Genomic DNA, 17,407 nt, shown 5'->3' with positions numbered 1-17,407 from the left:
ACGGCAACAGCGGGCGGCACCGGGCGGTGATACACGGCACAGCGGGAGCCGCCTCCCGCCCTCCTGCCCGCCCTCCTTCCTCCCCTTGTCCGCGGCCCTGGGAAAAAGAGCCGGTGAGCCACAGGAGCACAGGTGAAATGCAGGTGAAGGGCAGGTGAGGTGCAGGTGAAGGCAGCTCAGCCGTGCGGGTGGAAGGGCTGGAGCCTGCACCTCTCAGCCCCCATTTAAGGGCTGACTCCGCTGGGAAGGAGCTGTGCTGGATCCTCCATGTGGGTGGTTCGCTGTGAGCCGAGCTGTTCACTGACAGCTGGTGGCCGCTTTTCCTGTTGTGCCCGTCCGTCTCCGCGGGGCGCTGCGCCCCCTGGCGGCCGGTTCAGGATCTGCGCTACGGTGAGCGGGGCTGGAGCAGCGCACGGGAAATGGAGGTTTATGAGGTAACTCACACGCTGTTATTCAGAAAGCTTTTATTTTTAATTTTTTTTTTAGTATTCCAGTTTTGGTGTCAGATTTCCCCGCTACCAACGTTCCTCCCCGGGCTGTGCAGACACTGACAATAACAAGAATCGAACCCACGGAGCTGCCGTGGATTGCAGGCTGCTTCGTGACAGATAATGTACAATTGTTCCAGATGGGAAATGTAAAACCGGCCAGAAGAGTTTATGGCACCATGTAAAGTAAACTAAAAACCGATCCGGTGTGCAGTTAGCAAGATGGACTTCCTCAAGGATGAAGTTCCTACGATCGCGTTTCCAAAGCAGATAACGATACCAGCTGACGTTATATCAGCTCACGGTATCTATCAGCTCACGGTATCTATCATCCCACCCACCCGTTCGCACGGCAGTGACCCCGACCCTCGCTGAGCTTCGGCGCATGCGCAGTGCGTCAGACTGCGACTTCCGGCGTCCTTGGTCTCGTGACACGAAGGGGTTGGGGGGGTCGGTCACGTGAGGAGCTCGACCCAACATGGCTGCCTACCTGCAATGGCGCCGCTTCGTGTTCTTCGACAGGGAGCTGGTGAAGGAGCCGCCGGGGCTGGACGGGGGTGGAGGGAAGCCCTTCGCGTTACCTCCGGGCATCACGGTCTGCGACTCGGGCCGGGGAAGCCTTGTGTTCGGAGATATCCTGCGCGGCGGCCGCAAGAGATACGGGGCTGGGCCTGCACCGGGTTCGTGGTGTGGGCCCCATGTAGAGGGTGAGAGGAGCTGTGCCCTGTTCGCTGTGGGCTCCAGGCGGGCCCGGCAGTTCTCAGGTGTGCGGCAGCTCCTGGGCATCGCTGCCCCTTGCACGGTACAGGGCCGTCGTTACCTGTTTGGGGTCTCATAAGTGACTACAAGAGTCTGTTTGCTGCAGGCTTCCCTGAGACCAACAACAAGGAGCTGTTAAGACTTTAATTCTGATGTTCTTAGAAAATGTTCTTCCATTTTTACCTTTTCCTTTGTATTCCTTAACTGTGATGTACATATGGAAGGTCGGATCTGGTTTTTGCCTCGCTCACTTCAACTCAGTGGTTTCCAAGCTTACAAGCTAAGGGTAACGCACCTGTACCAGCTGAAGCAGCACAGTATCTTGGTTTCTGTTGGTGAGGATGAAGAGGGCATTAACCCGTTGGTAAGTTAAACGACAAAGGAAAAGATACTGTGGTGTTGTAGTTGATTCTTAAGTAGCTTGTTTCGAACATCTCATGGTGTTTTGTTTTTTTTGATAATGTAATATTTATTGTTTTTAGGTTAAAGTATGGAATTTGGAGAAACGTGATGGTGGCAATCCTCTTTGCACACGAATTTTCCCAGCAATCCCGGGTAACAAGCCCACAGTTGTGTCCTGTCTAACTGTCCATGAGAATCTGAATTTCATGGCTATTGGTAAGTATAACTGACCTTGTAATAATTTTAATTAATAATGATTTGTGCACTGATGAACAGTGACGTCATGCATGGGGAGAGATTGATAGGTATTTAACTGAGAGCCTGCAGTAGTGTAGGCACTTGATACTTAGCTGGCAAGCAAATTTTCTGTCATTGACTGTGTGTGACTTAACTTACCCTGGATAATATTTCAAGCATGCCGCAGAAGTTGAACAGTTTGCTCTGTCCTTTTCATAAGGTTTTGCAGATGGGAGTGTTGTACTTACAAAAGGAGACATCACTCGAGACCGACATAGTAAGACCCAGATCCTCCATGAAGGCAGTTACCCAGTAACTGGTCTTGCTTTTCGACAGTCTGGCAAAACGACACATCTGTTTGTGGTGACCACGGAGAACATCCAGGTGGGAACTGAATTTGAAAAAGTGAGAATCTGACTTTTAATTGCACTGTCTTCAAAGTCTATTTCAGGTAAGCCCCAAAACCTTGCATTTTCTCTGTAGTCTTACCTGCTTTCTGTGAAAGACTATTCTCATCTGGAGCTGGACACTCATGGCTGTGGATTGCACTGTTCTTCTCTGAGCGACCCCTCTCAGGACCTCCAGTTCATTGTAGCAGGAAATGAGTGTGTGTACCTCTATCAGCCAGATGAACGAGGCCCCTGCTTTGCTTTTGAGGGACAGAAGCTGATTGTTCACTGGTACCGGGGGTACCTCATCATTGTCTCCAAGGACCGAAAGACTTCTCCAAAGTATGGTTGTGTGTATTTTGGTTTTTTTTGTTTTTGTTTTTTTTTAATTGTTTCAGTTTTTGGCTTTCCCTCTAAAAAACTTCCTTCTGCTCTCCAGGTCAGAGTTTGCTGGGAGTGAGGCGCAGAATTCAGACAAACAAGTTCTGAATATCTACGACTTGTGCAACAAATTCATTGCATACAGCTCAATCTTTGATGATGTAGTAGATGTCTTAGCAGAGTGGGGTTCTTTGTATGTTCTGACCAGAGATGGGAAGATCCACGTACTGCAGGAGAAGGATGCCCAAACCAAACTCGAGGCATGTATTGTTTGTTATTACTTTGTTTTATGTCTGCAGGGGGGATTGTACTGGCTCTACAGATGAAGGAAGTAGAAGGGTTCAGGTGAATGTGTTACAGTGTAACAAGTGACCTCCATAACTCTCCAACATAACATAACCAGTGTGCAGAGCTCTTAGTATTTAGAAGCCTCAATGTATGTACCTGTCCAGCACCAAAATGAAACAAGTTGTTCTCCAGGCAGGTTTTGGGATGTGGTATTTCCTTCATACTTATGCTGAATTTTAATAGATGCTCTTCAGGAAGAACTTATTTGAAATGGCCATTAATCTAGCCAAGAGTCACCACCTGGACAGTGACGGCCTGTCAGAAATTTTCCGGCAGTATGGTGATCATCTCTATAACAAGGGGAACCATGATGGAGCCATCCAGCAATATATCCGGTACGCAGGGGTTGTTCAAAGTAAGGGCAGTGTAGTACAGATGGGAGCTTTCTCTGTGTGTTTAGATGGATGATCTTGCATCATATCTGCTTGTTACTTTTGTAGCTAAGTGATCCCAGGTGAGTTAGTGTTCGGTGTTCTGTTACAAATTTATCTTGTTTTTTTATTCCCTGGCTGTGTTGTGACGTGACTTTTCCTCTCCCAGAACTATAGGGAAACTGGAACCATCTTATGTTATTCGGAAATTCCTAGATGCACAGCGCATCCACAATCTCACTGCTTATCTGCAGACACTCCATTTGCAATCTCTTGCCAATGCAGATCATACTACGCTTCTGCTAAACTGCTATACTAAACTCAAAGACAGCACCAAGTTGGAGGAGTTCATTAAGGTAATGGGACGGTGATGACTTAAGAATTTTGCATTATTTCATGATAGTTGAGGGAGTGGTGGTAACAGTGTAAATTATCTCCTGTGGGGCTGTTAAGAAAGAAAAGAATGAATTTGTGCCTCAGTGCTTTTGTTTGTGATGCTTTACTTCTAAGCTCTTAGTTACGTTTTCAGTTCTGCTGGCTTCCTGTTCCAGTTCGAAGTGTGCCGGTTTTTGTTAGTGTGACTAGCTGTTTACTGAGAGGTGGATAAACTTCTACTACCTTTTTGCATGTGATCTTTGCCTTGCTCAAGAGGTACTGAACTGTCAGTGCTCTGGCTTTCTTTCTCACACTCAAATTTCTGCTTGTCCCTTGGCATAATTCCTATAGTTCACAATCATTCTGCTTCTGTTGTAGGCTAGTGAGAGTGAGGTCCGTTTTGATGTGGAAACAGCAATCAAGGTGCTTCGTCAAGCAGGTTACTACTCCCATGCTGTATACTTGGCAGAAAAGCATGCCCATCATGAATGGTACCTCAAAATCCAGCTAGAAGACATTAAGGTGAGGTGTTATTGCTCTCGTGTTCTTACTTAATATTGCTTCTCTAGCCTCCTTTGCTGGTGGGAATCTTATTTCGCTGTCCTCAGCTCTTATTCCCCATGTAATTGGCTCTGGTGTGGCCACACCTTTAGTACATCATTCAGTTTTGGGCCCCTCGCTACAAGAAAGACATCAAGGCCCTGGAACGTGCCCAGAGAAGGGCGATGAAAGCGGTGAGGTGTCTGGAGCACAGGCCTTATGAGAAGTGGCTGAGGGAGCTGGGACTGTTTAGTCTGGAGAAGAGGAAGCTCAGGGGAGACCTCATTGCACTCTACAGTTTCCTGAAGGGAGGTTGTGGTGAGGAGGGGTTTGGCATCTTCTCCCAGACAACAAATAGGACCTGAGGATTGGCCACAAGTTGTATCAGAGGAGATTTGGGTTAGACATAAGGAAAAACATTAGCAGAGGCTAATGTTATGTGATACTTGCTGGCTGCCTCCACAGAACTATCAAGAGGCTTTGCACTACATTGGAAAACTGCCTTTTGATCAAGCTGAGAGTAATATGAAGCGGTATGGTAAGATCCTGATGCACCATGTCCCTAAAGAGACAACAGAACTGTTGAAGAACCTTTGCACTGATTACCGGCCATCAGGAGATAGTGAAGGCTCTGGGATTCTGGAAGGAAAAAAGGTATGGTTTGCTTAGACTGAGATGTACTGCTTGGTAACAGTAACTTTGCAGCCAGTGCTCCTGCATGCCTGATGTTTTAAGCATAATGAGAAGCCACATTCTAGTATATTGGTTGTCCTAGTGATGAGACGATCAGTTCTGGGCAGTGCACTTTAGACCACTGCAGTAATTGTACCGTGATGTATCTGTTGTGGGTCATTCTGGGAGTGAGCTGTACAAATTTTAGGGAAGAACGTGGCTGGCTGTGACTGGGGTGGGTGGTCAAGTTGTTTTCTTTTTTTAATTCCCTGGTTATTTTGCAGGCAAATTCTGAGGAGTTTATTCCAATCTTTGCAAACAACTCCCGAGAACTGAAGGCTTTTCTGGAGCACATGACTGAGGTGCAGTCTGACTCTCCACAAGGTGTCTATGACACTTTATTGGAACTTCGCCTCCAGAACTGGGCACACGAACTAGATAAGCAGGTTTGATCTTTGGTTTTCTATTTTGGGTTGAAGCTTTGGTGTTTGGGAATTCTCCATAACCTTTTCAGGTGGGGACCCTTAATATAAGACAGTATGCTTTTTTATTGGACAAATGGAATGCAGCCTAACCAGCTGGGAGAATACTTCTTTCAGTGAGGCAAGCATGTTTTGTATGAATCCTATTTAAGTACAGATTCCAGACAGTGCAGTATCTGTGGGTGAACGTCTTTCTCATAAAACTGTATATGCTTGCCTTAATCTTTGAAGGTGCCGGCTGTTTGGATAAAAGAATTTGCCTTTATTACTTAAAAGGGGTAGAGAGCAAACATCAGAACTTTGCTCCTCTCTAGAAAAGCTGCAGATTGTTTTCAGATTTTGGTACAAAACTATCCTGTTTCTTTCTTCTCCCCTGCCATTCCATTCCTGTTTTCCACAGATCAAGGAGAAGCTGCATGATGAAGCACTCACTCTCCTGAAGAGCGGAAGGTTCAAAACAGTCTTTGATAAGGCCTTGGTCTTATGTCAGATGCACAATTTCAAGGATGGTGTCCTCTACCTCTATGAACAGGGCAAACTGTGAGTGCTGTTTTTCTCCCCAGAGTCTTGTTGCTTGCCCCATCTCAGGGATTTCTGAGCCCTAAGTGCCCCTGCCCTACAACGGTAAGGACCTCTTGAGTATCTCAAGACAGGAACCACATACATCATTGCTCAGCTGAAAATATCCTCCTTCTAGAGCAGTACAGTGATATAGAGAATGGATGGCAGACGAGTCTTGGCTTCTGTGGGAATGTTTGGGCATTGTGTGAGGCCCCATAACCTCTCAAAAGGTAGATTTTTTTTCCAACTGATGTGTTGCTTTCTTGTCCAGTTTCCAACAGATCATGCACTACCACATGCAGAACGAGCAGTACAAGAAAGTGATCGAGGTGTGTGAGTTGTACGGGGACCAGGAGGCTTGTCTTTGGGAACAGGCTCTTGGCTACTTTGCACGGAAGGAGGAAGACTGCAAGGAGTATATTGCTGCAGTGCTGAAACACATAGAGAACAAGAATCTTATGCCTCCACTTCTTGGTAATAATGACATGTGGCCTGAAGTTGGGGAAACAAAAAACAAGACTAGGAATGTGGAAGAAGTATCAATGAAGTCTGAGCCCACAAATTAAAATAATAATTTGCTGTAGAGGAAAAAGTGATGCCAGTGGCAGCTCCGCAATTTGGAGAAGAAAAATCTGCCATATCAGTTGTGGAGATGTCTGTGTGTTATTTCTGTTTTGTCAGTGTGGAGAGGTGAAGGGTTTACTAAGGTCTTTCTGTGGACTGGTGGGGAAGTTGAGAGTTCAGTCCACTAGATTCTTGCTTTGCCCTTTTGGTCTGTGCTATTTAAATGTACTCGTAGTCATGGCTTTGGAAGCTGGGGGACCCTCCAGAGGGCAAGCTGAAATCGCATCTTTAAGTGAACTTTCTGGTTCAGTAGGAGTGTGGAATATTTCTGCGTGTAAGTTTCCTGTGAATGGAAAGTAGTCTATCATGTGAGAACCAGCGTAGCTGAATTTTCTTCACTTGCATTTTGACTAATGTTGATTTATCCTCAGTTGTACAGACACTGGCTCACAACTCCACAGCCACATTATCTGTGATTAAGGATTATCTTGTCAACAAGCTGCAGAAGCAGAGCTGCCAGATAGAGCAAGATGGGCAGAGAATTCAAAAATACCGAGAAGAAACTACAAGGATCCGTAAGGAGATTGAAGAGCTGAAAGCAAGGTGCAGGACTGTGATGTCTTGTCTTATACTGAAATATTATTTTCTAACTAAAGAAAAATACATTTTTTTTTTCCCTTCTGCTTTCTCTCCCTGTTTCAGTCCCAAGATCTTTCAGAAGACCAAGTGCAGCATTTGCACCAGTGCCCTGGAGCTGCCCTCAGTCCACTTCCTGTGTGGCCATTCCTTCCACCAGCACTGCTTTGAAAGCTACTCTGAGAGTGATTCAGAGTGTCCCACTTGTATGCCTGAAAATCGCAAAGTGATGGACATGATCCGAGCCCAGGAGCAGAAGAGAGATCTGCACGATCAGTTCCAGCATCAGGTATGGTAATATTTCCCGTGGGTGTGTGTCTTTTAAGTTTAGACTGCTTTTGCAGACAGACGCCCCTCTCCCCCCAGGGGCTGTTAAAGGAGGATAGTGTTGAAAGTATCTTGTAAAGAAGGTTCTGCTGACTGTAGATTCATGGAGCTGAGTGCTCTTTAAGCAATCCTGTGATTCAGCAGCTGGAGTGCAGAGAATCCTTGATGTTCTGCAAATATGAAAGATAAACTAGTGCAACTGAGGCAGTAGCTTTCTTGCTCATGGCACCTATCTCAGTGTCAGAAAAGCTTGCTGTGTGTGGGGTGTGCATGAAATAGCAAATGAGTGATTTTAAACTGCTGTATGTAATACGGGGCTGTAAGTGAAGGGGCTGACAGGGGATGTTCTGGAGGCAGGATCCTCTGACCATCTCCTGCTGGCGCTGATTGTGTCTTGCAGCTGCAGTGCTCCAATGACGGCTTCTCTGTGGTCGCTGACTACTTCGGTCGGGGCGTTTTTAACAAGCTCACCCTGATCACGGATCTGCCGTTGGGGAAGTCAGCTACGACCATCGAGGCTGGTCTGCAGCGGGAGCTGCTGATGCACGCTAAGCGCAATACCTGAGCTGTGCTCGTTGCGCCGGGCGCCTTCTCGGGTTGTACCCCCCCCCCCTCGGTCTCCTTTTGCTGTCCACTAATAAACGGATCCGAGCCGGCTGTGCGCTCCGTGCGAACCGGGGAGCGGCGGGGCCGGGGCTCGTCACGTGTGCGGCCCCACGGACGTGACGCGCTTTGGGGCGGGGCGGCGGGTTGTGCCGGGGAGCAGCGGGCGGAGCGGCGTCATGGCGGAGCAGCGCCCGGCGGTGAGTCGGGGCGGGACGGGCCGGGACGGGCCGGGCTGCGCTGCGGGGCCGCTAACGGCGCGTCGTTACTGCAGGGCCGGAACGGCGTGGGCGGCGGCAGGGCGATCCGCGTGGGGACCCGCCGGAGCCAGGTACGTGGTGCCGGGCTGCAGGTGCCGGAGCCCGGGGTGGACTCGGGCTCTGCGTGTTTCCCTGCGCGAAAAGCGGCGGCCGTGAGCGCCGGGGAACCGAGCCCTGAGCGGGACTCGGCCTGAGCCGGGAGGTGCTGCTGCCCTGCCCGGCTCTGCACGGACAGCGGCGCTCCGTCCCGCAGCCGGGATCGCTCAGCGTCGCTCCGCTGTTCCGGGTCGTTTGTTGGGAGCGCGAGGAAAAAGTTGCGAACAATTCCCTGGGACGGAACGTTTGTTCTCAGCGCCGCTTCCATTAACGTGGCACCTGCGGTAACGGGGGTCATTCAGTTGGAAGCCTCGTGCGGCTCTTGGAGGGGTGAGGCAGAGCACCCACCCCAAAGGCTGAACGTGTCCAGAGATACAGCGGGTATCTCCTGCCGTCCTGCTGCTGGGGGAAGAGCCGGCGCCCAGGAGATAACCGGCCTTCAGACCTTTGTTCTGCGATAAACTCCTCGTTCTGGTAGCAGGGTCTGAGGAACATTGAGTGCTGCAGAGTTACATGTGGATGTCAGAGCGCAGATCACACACATGCTGCTGCTTTTTCTTACCTGAGGCTGCAATGGCATCTGGGGAAACCACAAGCTAAATGCTCATTCTGTATGTAGGGAAACCAGAGTCCTCAGAACAAAGTTAATTGCCCCGGGCTTCGTAGCTCATTAGCAGAGAAGAAGCTAAAACTCTGTAGTTAGAGGTGCTTGTTTGATTCTTCTGCCGTCATTATTTCTTTACTACTTTAAGATCTAAAAAAGCACCAGTGACAAAATTCATGCCGAACTCAGTACGTTGTTGTTGTTTTGACTTGTTATTGCTTGGATCTCAGCAGTGCTGGATATGAGGCAGGTTATTTTGCTGCTGAGATTAAAAAAGTTATTTTGTGAACTGCTGTGGTCACGTTACAGGCTCAAAGTGTTTGTACGCATGAGCTGTTGTATTCGGAGCCATTTCTAATGCTTACAATTCAGAGAATGTAGGGTCGTGCATGCACTGCTATCAAAGAACGACAAAGTCCCCTCTAGTTGCTGTGCAGCTCGTGCTTTGTGCGCAGTGCTTTGTTTTGGTTTCATTGCAGCTGGCCCGAATTCAGACTGACAGTGTGGTTGAGATGCTCCAGGAGTTTTACCCTGACCTCCGCTTTGAGATCAGTAAGTGGTGTTTGATTTCTCCGCTCCTGTTGCTGCTCTGATGTAGTGGCAGTAGGAGCCAGGCAGTTATTGTTGTGTGCAAGGTGTGTGAATAGAGTCAAGAGGAGGAGAATTTTCCTCATGTTATCTAGGCAGAGCGGTCTGAATTCGATTAGGTTGCATGGCTGAGCAGCTGCTGCTGCTATTTTCCAATGGAGAATGATTGATTAGACAAGCTCCTGTTGACTGGGACCTTTATCTGTCATACAGATGATGTTACATTGCTCGGTTTGAGAATCTGGGCAATGTCTTTAGAGTTGGCTGTTCCCAAAACCTGCCTTCTCTGCTTTTGTGTTGTTTGAGATGTAAAAGAAGTCTCAATTTCACTTCCAACATAACCTTAGAAGTGAGCTGAATCTGTCTGGAGGCTGTTTGCACAGTGTGGCAGTGTGTTCTGCTCGTTGGGTGTGAAGGAGATTCAGTGTGCTCTGACCGTGCCTTCTGCTTTGTGTCCTCTGAGCAGTTGCCATGTCCACAATAGGAGACAAGATCTTGGACACAGCCCTTTCTAAGGTAAAGGATTTATTTCAGGTGGGAATTAATTAAAAATACACAAAGAACTAATAGTATTTGATGATATACTTGCAGATTTTCTTCATTGATTTGTATTTCTTTATTTACTTGTAGATTGGGGAGAAAAACCTCTTTACCAAAGAGCTGGAAAATGCACTTGAAAGAAATGAGTAAGAGCTCAGTTTTATTACTTGTCTGGATTTTTATTATTATTATTATTATTATTATTATTATTGTTATATGCTGTAAGGGTGATCTGTTTCTTTCTGTTCTTTCTGAGTAAGGAAGAAATCCTCTGATACAACATATTTCTCTTTTTTTTTCTTCTTTTTTTCCTTTAACTCCGTACCCTGATTTAGGCCCCGTTTTGGAGTCGTACTGTTCTGACTCTTAGTCTGCCCTGTTTTTTTGTGTTTTCTCCTCTGATTTGTGTTACTTGTGTCTCAGAGCTCGTGTAATCTAATCCATGCTTGCAAACGCGTTCTTTATTGTACTACTTTGTTACTGTATTTCAGTGTTCCATGTTAGCACACTGCGTAGCATATTTACTGCTTATTAGTGTTTTCCATACTAGAAAAGGTAGAGAAAAGTGACGTGGCTCTTTAGAATTGCTGTGTAAGTCTGGTAGTAATTCTGGCTATGGAGTTCTGAATGTTCTTTCTCTTTTCTAAACTAATCTCAAGAATGAATCTGCACTTTCCTGTTGTTACCTGTAGGTCTCTGGCACTGCATCACCCAACCATCTGCTCAGTGTTGTGATTACTGTTCTCTAATTCATAGAGTTGACCTGGTAGTTCACTCCTTGAAGGACCTGCCAACTTCTCTTCCTCCTGGCTTTACCATTGGTGCTATTTGCAAGTAAGTATGTGCACAAAGCCTGACTGCCTGAGGGACTTAACGTTTTGCAGTGTGGATAATGATAGAAAATGACGGCTTAGATTTTCTTTGTTGTTTGACCTTTGACTATTCTCTGAAACAGCAGGAGAACCAGTGTTCTGTAGCCAGCAGGTTTGTTGAAAATCCTTGCTGTTAAAAAAGGAGAAGCCTTTTGGAGCTAGGGATGGTTCCTTTGGGGACTGATACCTGTAAATAGCCTTCTGTTAAATGATGTCTGTCATTTTCCTCTTCCCTTCTTTTGCAGAAGAGAGAACCCACTTGATGCTGTTGTCTTTCATCCCAAAAACTGTGGGAAAACGCTCAGTCTTCTTCCTGAAAAGAGGTGAGTAGGGATAAGGGGAAGACAGTAAAGTGTAATAAATAAATAAATAGAAAGGAGGGATTCGTTCATATTTCCCAGTGACGAATCAGTGAGCTTCTTCCTTTATTCTGTAGTGGTTTTTGTGCTGCCTTCAGCTGGTTTTCAATGTACATTACAGTGAACCTGCTTGCTGAAGAGAGCTATGCTAATGAGAATGTTGTAAACTGAGTTTGGATGTCTTTAACCACCTTTGAGATGTATTACTTTCTTAAGTGAGACCCTTCCTTGCTTCAGTCTCCAGAGTGAATATCAGGTCCTTCATGTAGTGCTCATTACAGGAGGATGCATACAGTGCAGGCAGTGTGTTCAGAGCAGCATTCTAGCCTGCATGTCCATTCTCTTGTTCTCACCCAGCTGGTGGGTTCTTGGAGCTTTGTTTCTATCCTAGTGGGGTTGGAGGAGCAGAAATCTTTCTTGAAACTTCTGACATATATTCGAGTGAAGTTAAGTTCTGCTGTATTCTGGATTTCATTGATTTAATTTTCCCAACAGTGTTATTGGAACCAGTTCACTTCGGCGAGCGGCCCAGCTCAAAAAGAAGTTTCCTCAGCTGGAATTCAGGGATATCGTATCCTTTAATGGTAAAGTGTGGAATCTGGACAAAGTTGATTTATACTACCTGTCCGGCCAGAACAACTTCCTCAAAGGCTGCCTCTTGTAACCTATCCTGTAGTGTGTTTTGTTCTGTTGTTTTCTCATGATTCTACAAAGAAACAGCCCAGCTTTAATCTATCTGCGATTCAAGGTGCTGATGCGTTTCATGTTCAGGAATGTTCTAAAGGCTGCTTAGTGGAGGTCAGTTTGTGTTTGTCAAAGTGGCAGCCAAATGCTGATTGGTCCATGATACCTTTAATGTGTTTTGGACTGCTAGTTTAGATGTGTGCCGCTAAAGTGGTGCTGGTAAAACACATTATTACCTCAGTCCTAGTAACCCAGTTCTTTGATCTGCAAAAATATTTGATGTCAGATACAAATGATGCACTTAAATGGCACGTATTTTTTGAGAGTGCTTACTTGTATCAATATTTCATAATAATCAGCAGAATTCTATTCAAAGAAACAATTGTCCATATTTAGCACTTTCAGAATGATTCCACAACTGATTCTTATCTGGAGGTTTTAAGCACGGTTAAGTGAATGCGAAGTGATTGTACAACTGTTTGCATACTGTTTCTCTACTTACTTAACCACTTGTACAGAGAGGGAATTTAAACACCCGCTTGAAGAAGCTAGATGAGAAGGAAGACTTCAGTGCTATAATCCTGGCTGCTGCAGGGCTGAAGAGGATGGGCTGGGAGAATCGCATTGGTCAGGTGAGAGTCAAAGTAGGAAATCCCATCACCTGCTTGACTTTCACACTTGCGCCTTCTTTCTTTTTGTTTTAAATAGTGCGACATGACTTAACTTTGTTTTTACTTTCTTCCAGCTCCTGAGCCCTGAGGACTGTCTGTATGCTGTGGGACAGGTACGTTCCAATTTTTCTATGTTAAGCCTGACTGCAGTGTGATGTGTCACGTGGTGAACATGACAACCAAATGCCTCTGATCTGTTTGTTGCCAAAGAAGAATTACAGTGATTTGTGTTGCAGCCTGTTAGTCTGCTTATGTTCAGTGTGTGTGAGGAACATTAAGTCAGCTCCACGAGCCTGTGTGTAACAGGTTTGATATCTGTCAACCACAGAAATAGTCGGTGGTACAGGTAATGTGTGGTGCAGCTGCCCTGGGACAACTCTGCAATTACGAGGCAGGCCGGTGTTGTGCTCTGCTGGGCTCACTGTAGAAAGGCACTGCAGTGTGGGTGCTGTGACACTCCCTTACATGCAGTGTCCTTACTCTGGCAACTGGAACTGAAGCATCTGCCTTGAGGCGTGTTGTTAGCATTCTTGTTTCTAGGTGGATTGTTCCAGCCTGTGCTGGTCATGTGGCTGAATTTACACAGTGTTGCGTAATTGGTATCAACTTTGCTAAACTGAGCTGGCGATGCATTTCTTAGTGCAATCATTATTGTAATGTAATGCAGTTATTTCCCAGACTGGATGAATTCCTGATTGGTGAACAGCTGTTGCTGTGTTACTTAGAGGTTGGAAACAGTGAGCAGTGACACCTATAGAGTTATCCTGTGACAATACTGAAGGTAGTCACCAGATGAAAGTGGAAAGTGAGCCAGAAATAGTGTTGGTTTTAATCATGTCCTTGTCGTGTACAAAGCTTTTTTCTTTTGTTTTCTGTTTGGGAACAAATCGGTTTGTGGTTGCTGTTATCTTTGGACGAGGCTGTAGAACTTACTTTTATTCAACTTATGCTGTTGTGACAGCAGATCAGGTGTTTGTATCTGTGTAGTCACAAGAGGGAAGCTGAGCTAATAGATGTCAGGTGACTGATCTTCAGTACTCATCTAAGTTCTGAGCTTCCCTTTACAGCAGTTGCCTCAGGATATCTTGGAACTAGTTGTTTCTTGAATGATTTTTGTAAAGTCTCTGAACTTAAACACTGCTCCCTCAGTGAAACACATCCAAACTTCTGAGTTGTGTTTCGTGACCAGTGCTGGGTGCACACAGATGCTGAAGTTGAGGAGTTCTGCTGTTACTGTTGTCTTGCAGGGGGCTTTAGCGGTGGAGGTTCGTGCCAAAGACCAAGAGACACTGAATATGGTATCAACCCTACACGATGGAGAGACTGTTTTGTGCTGCATTGCTGAGAGGGCTTTCATGAAACGTTTGGTACGTGTGTCATCCTTGCCCTTCTACTTGCAGCAGCAAATACTGCTCTGCTGCAGTTAAGCTGATGGCGTGGTGTGGGAAGGCTGTTACACTTTTATATTAAAACTGCCGAGTAGGGAGAACTTGTGAAGTGCTTGAACAGCAATAGCTGGGGCTGTGTGCAGAACATACATTTCTGAGGCCTCTGCTTTGTATGTGCTGAGGAAACTCAGTAGCAATGTCTTTCTGTTTGCAGGAGGGTGGCTGTAGTGTCCCTGTTGCAGTGAACACCATGCTGAAAGATGGCCAGGTGAGGAATCTTTGTGTGTGTATCTGGGGTTATTTATGGAAAACTTTCTGTGTGTATGTTCTCTGATGTTCGGTTCAGCAGATGTCTTTACAACTGAGCAGGGCAGATAGGGATATTGTTCAAAGCAGGAGAATGAGAATGGGTCTGAGAATGAGAGGCTGAGTCCTAGAAAACACCCTTATTGTGATAGATTCTTATTTTCCTTTTCCACCCCCCCCTTTTTCTAAAATCTCCTGAGATCTCAGACTCTTCCTTTTGACTCCAGTGAATTTATACAGCAGATTATGAACTAAGTAGGTAGAAAGCTAGAAAGTATTGAGGTTCTTTCTTGGGAAGATGTGTCTTCCCTAGCAGGGGTTATTTGCATTGTATCAGACTGCCGTTCTATCTGATGGGACTGGACTGCAGAAGTGTTCCCTTCTGGGTTGGTTTTGTGCTATTAACCTCTTCTGTCTTTCAAAGTTATATTTGACAGGTGCAGTCTACAGTTTGGATGGATCTGAAAGCCTGAAGGAAACAATGCAGACCAGCGTTAATTATCCACAACAGGTATGCAAATCATGTTGGACTTCAAATTCAAAGAGGTGATGGAGGCCTAGAGTATTTGTTATGAGGAAAGACATGGAGACCTGGGGCTGTTCAGCCTGGAGAAGAAAGGCTGGGAGGGATCTTAGCAATGCTTGTTAATACTTAAAGGATGGAAGTCAAGCAGTTGAGGCCAGGCTTTTTTTGGTGGCACAGAGCGGTAGGAGAAGGGACAGTGGGCACAAACTGAACACCGAAAGTTCCATACAGACATAAGGAAAAACATGTCTTGGAGGGTGACATACAGTTCGCCCAGAGAGGTGAAGGAAAGTCTCCTTTGCTGGAGATATTTGAAACGTTCCCGGATGGTTTCCCGTTCAGTCTGCTGCAGGGAGCCTGCGTTCAGGGGAGTCAGACTGGTTGATCTCCTGAGGTCCCTTATAGCCCCTGTGCATCTATATCAATTATGAGATATCTGGTTTCATGCATTGTTTTAATTTATTTATTATTGCCCATTCCTTCCCACAGCCTTACTTTGATGTTTGTACTTGCAGAATGAAGATGGACCAAATGATGATGTGCAGCATGTTGGCATCACAGCCAAGAACGTCCCTGCTCAGGCCCAGGAAGCTGCAGAGAACCTTGGCATTGAACTGGCTGATTTACTGCTGAGCAAGGGAGCCAAGCACATCCTTTGTGTGGCACGGCAGCTGAATGACGCCTGCTGAGCCTCTGTGAGATCAGCAAGATTGCTGCAGCTCTTGCTCCAGTCTTTGCAGCTACTTACCAGCTTTTGGAGGAAGCGTTTTTAACACTTGCACCAGCCTTGTCTGACATTTGGGCATAAAATACTTGAAGTACTAAATTGGAGTTTTGCTTTTCTAAGTTTACCTGAGTTGTAAAATCTCTGTGAAACGCGTTTAAAGGGTTTTGTTGCGAGGAGAGATGTAGTAGCAATTGTTCTCCAATTGCATTTAGTAACAAAGCACCAAATACAGGTTATAGTCAGACTAAACAGGGGCAGTGCTGGAGTGCTGCACTGTGCTGACAGCACAGAAGTGTTTTCTGCTAAACTAGTGAAATTGTGGATATTTGGCCCTGGTATCTTCAGGAATGCTGAAGGAGATCAGCATTAGGTTCCCAGTGCAACTACATAGATGTAGAATGAGGACAGGCATTGATATACAGTAACTGGCAATCTTTGTGCTGAAGCATAAGAAATTTGCCTCTAGTTCATGGTTGAACCATCGTGTTGCACTGCCATGTTGCAGTGCCTTACAGAAACATCAGAATAACCCATTGTTGGGTTCCGGTTTTGGAGCTGAAGCATCGTTTATTTCCTGTGCAATGTCTGCTGAATGCAGCAGTCACGTTGTGAGCACCAGGTGTCTTTAGGAAGAGCATCACGTATCTGCATTATGTGACTGCACTGCAGTATCACGCCGTGCCTCCCGCCCGCTCCCATCGCAGCTCCCCCTCGTTCCCGCAGCCCCCGGCCGTCCCTTCCCTCGGATCGCAGCTCTCCCGGTGAGCAATGGAGCGGCCCTGAAAAGGGCCTTTGTGTGCTGGTGGGGGAAGGGGAGCCCGGCCCGGCGGCCTAGTATTCCTGCGACTGCTGCCCGCCGCCCTTCTTGCCGGCCTTGGCCGGGCTGGCGGCGCCTCCCGCCTTCTTGGGCAGCAGCACGGCCTGGATGTTGGGCAGGACGCCGCCCTGCGCGATGGTGACGCCGCCCAGCAGCTTGTTGAGCTCCTCGTCGTTGCGCACCGCCAGCTGCAGGTGGCGCGGGATGATGCGCGTCTTCTTGTTGTCGCGGGCCGCGTTGCCCGCCAGCTCCAGGATCTCGGCCGTCAGGTACTCCAGCACGGCCGCCAGGTACACCGGGGCGCCGGCGCCGACCCGCTCCGCGTAATGGCCGCGCCGCAGCAGCCGGTGGACGCGCCCGACGGGGAACTGCAGCCCGGCCCGGGAGGAACGGGACTTGGCCTTCGCTCGGGCCTTACCGCCACTCTTACCGCGGCCAGACATGGCGCCTCGCAGGGACCGGACACACAACGCGGATCTGCGGAGCTCTGCGGCGGGACAAGGGGAACGCGCCTCCGCCCCGGCGCTTTATAACCTCCCTCAAGGCAGGGCCGCGCTGATTGGACGGCGCCACAGCGCCTCGCTATTGGAGCTCTGCCGCCTGAACCTCTTTGCTGACTGGCTGGCTTGGCGCTCACCTCCCACCTATTGGCGGCGGCGACGGACCAATCAGAAGACAAGGCGCCAAATTCGTACCACGCGGCGGACGTTGGCGCTCACGGCCGGGTACGGTGAGGGGGCGGGGCCACGTGAGCGGGGGGCGGGGCGAAGCGCCGGCAGGGGGCGGGGCCATGTCACAGCGCACGTCAATGTCCGCAAGGCAGAACCGAAGATG

General features: G+C 47.5%; 3 protein-coding genes across 8 annotated transcripts; 2 read left to right on the top strand and 1 right to left on the bottom strand.

Annotated features, from left to right (window-relative positions):
- Positions 1-16: 16 nt before the first annotated feature.
- On the top strand, positions 17-8,189 carry VPS11 (VPS11 core subunit of CORVET and HOPS complexes). 3 transcript variants are annotated; one of them, XM_015883798.2, is made up of 17 exons: positions 22-390; positions 487-1,120; positions 1,463-1,611; positions 1,730-1,865; positions 2,107-2,270; positions 2,370-2,617; positions 2,715-2,916; positions 3,188-3,339; positions 3,545-3,731; positions 4,129-4,272; positions 4,756-4,944; positions 5,247-5,408; positions 5,845-5,984; positions 6,277-6,479; positions 7,001-7,172; positions 7,272-7,494; positions 7,933-8,189. In XM_015883798.2, exons 2-17 carry the CDS (start codon positions 967-969, stop codon positions 8,095-8,097), a joined length of 2,790 nt encoding a protein of 929 aa, XP_015739284.1. In that variant the 5' UTR covers positions 22-390; positions 487-966; the 3' UTR covers positions 8,098-8,189. The 3 variants fall into 3 exon arrangements, with proteins under 3 accessions (XP_032304955.1, XP_032304956.1, XP_015739284.1); XM_032449064.1 differs by having other exon boundaries at positions 17-113; positions 7,001-7,494; XM_032449065.1 differs by having other exon boundaries at positions 18-390; positions 7,001-7,494.
- Positions 8,190-8,202: 13 nt separating this feature from the next.
- On the top strand, positions 8,203-15,880 carry HMBS (hydroxymethylbilane synthase). Of its 4 annotated transcripts, none has more exons than XM_015883809.2 (14): positions 8,203-8,335; positions 8,410-8,466; positions 9,575-9,647; positions 10,150-10,199; positions 10,314-10,369; positions 10,980-11,057; positions 11,341-11,418; positions 11,950-12,025; positions 12,657-12,770; positions 12,884-12,922; positions 14,057-14,176; positions 14,412-14,465; positions 14,928-15,014; positions 15,545-15,880. In XM_015883809.2, exons 1-14 carry the CDS (start codon positions 8,315-8,317, stop codon positions 15,716-15,718), a joined length of 1,077 nt encoding a protein of 358 aa, XP_015739295.1. In that variant the 5' UTR covers positions 8,203-8,314; the 3' UTR covers positions 15,719-15,880. The 4 variants fall into 4 exon arrangements, with proteins under 4 accessions (XP_015739295.1, XP_032304961.1, XP_015739296.1 ...); XM_032449070.1 differs by having other exon boundaries at positions 15,519-15,855; XM_015883810.1 differs by lacking the exon at positions 8,410-8,466 and having other exon boundaries at positions 8,300-8,335.
- A 412-nt stretch (positions 15,881-16,292) lies between these two features.
- LOC107324115 (histone H2A) lies at positions 16,293-17,298 on the bottom strand. Its single transcript, XM_015883812.2, has one exon. It carries the CDS (start codon positions 17,014-17,016, stop codon positions 16,588-16,590), a length of 429 nt encoding a protein of 142 aa, XP_015739298.1. The 5' UTR covers positions 17,017-17,298; the 3' UTR covers positions 16,293-16,587.
- Positions 17,299-17,407: the final 109 nt, after the last annotated feature.

This window comes from Coturnix japonica, chromosome 24 (assembly GCF_001577835.2).
Source record: "Coturnix japonica isolate 7356 chromosome 24, Coturnix japonica 2.1, whole genome shotgun sequence".
In the NCBI taxonomy this organism is placed as follows: Eukaryota; Metazoa; Chordata; class Aves; order Galliformes; family Phasianidae; genus Coturnix; species Coturnix japonica.
Note: the sequence above shows the minus strand (reverse complement) of the source record. Positions and strands in the feature narration are given on the sequence as shown.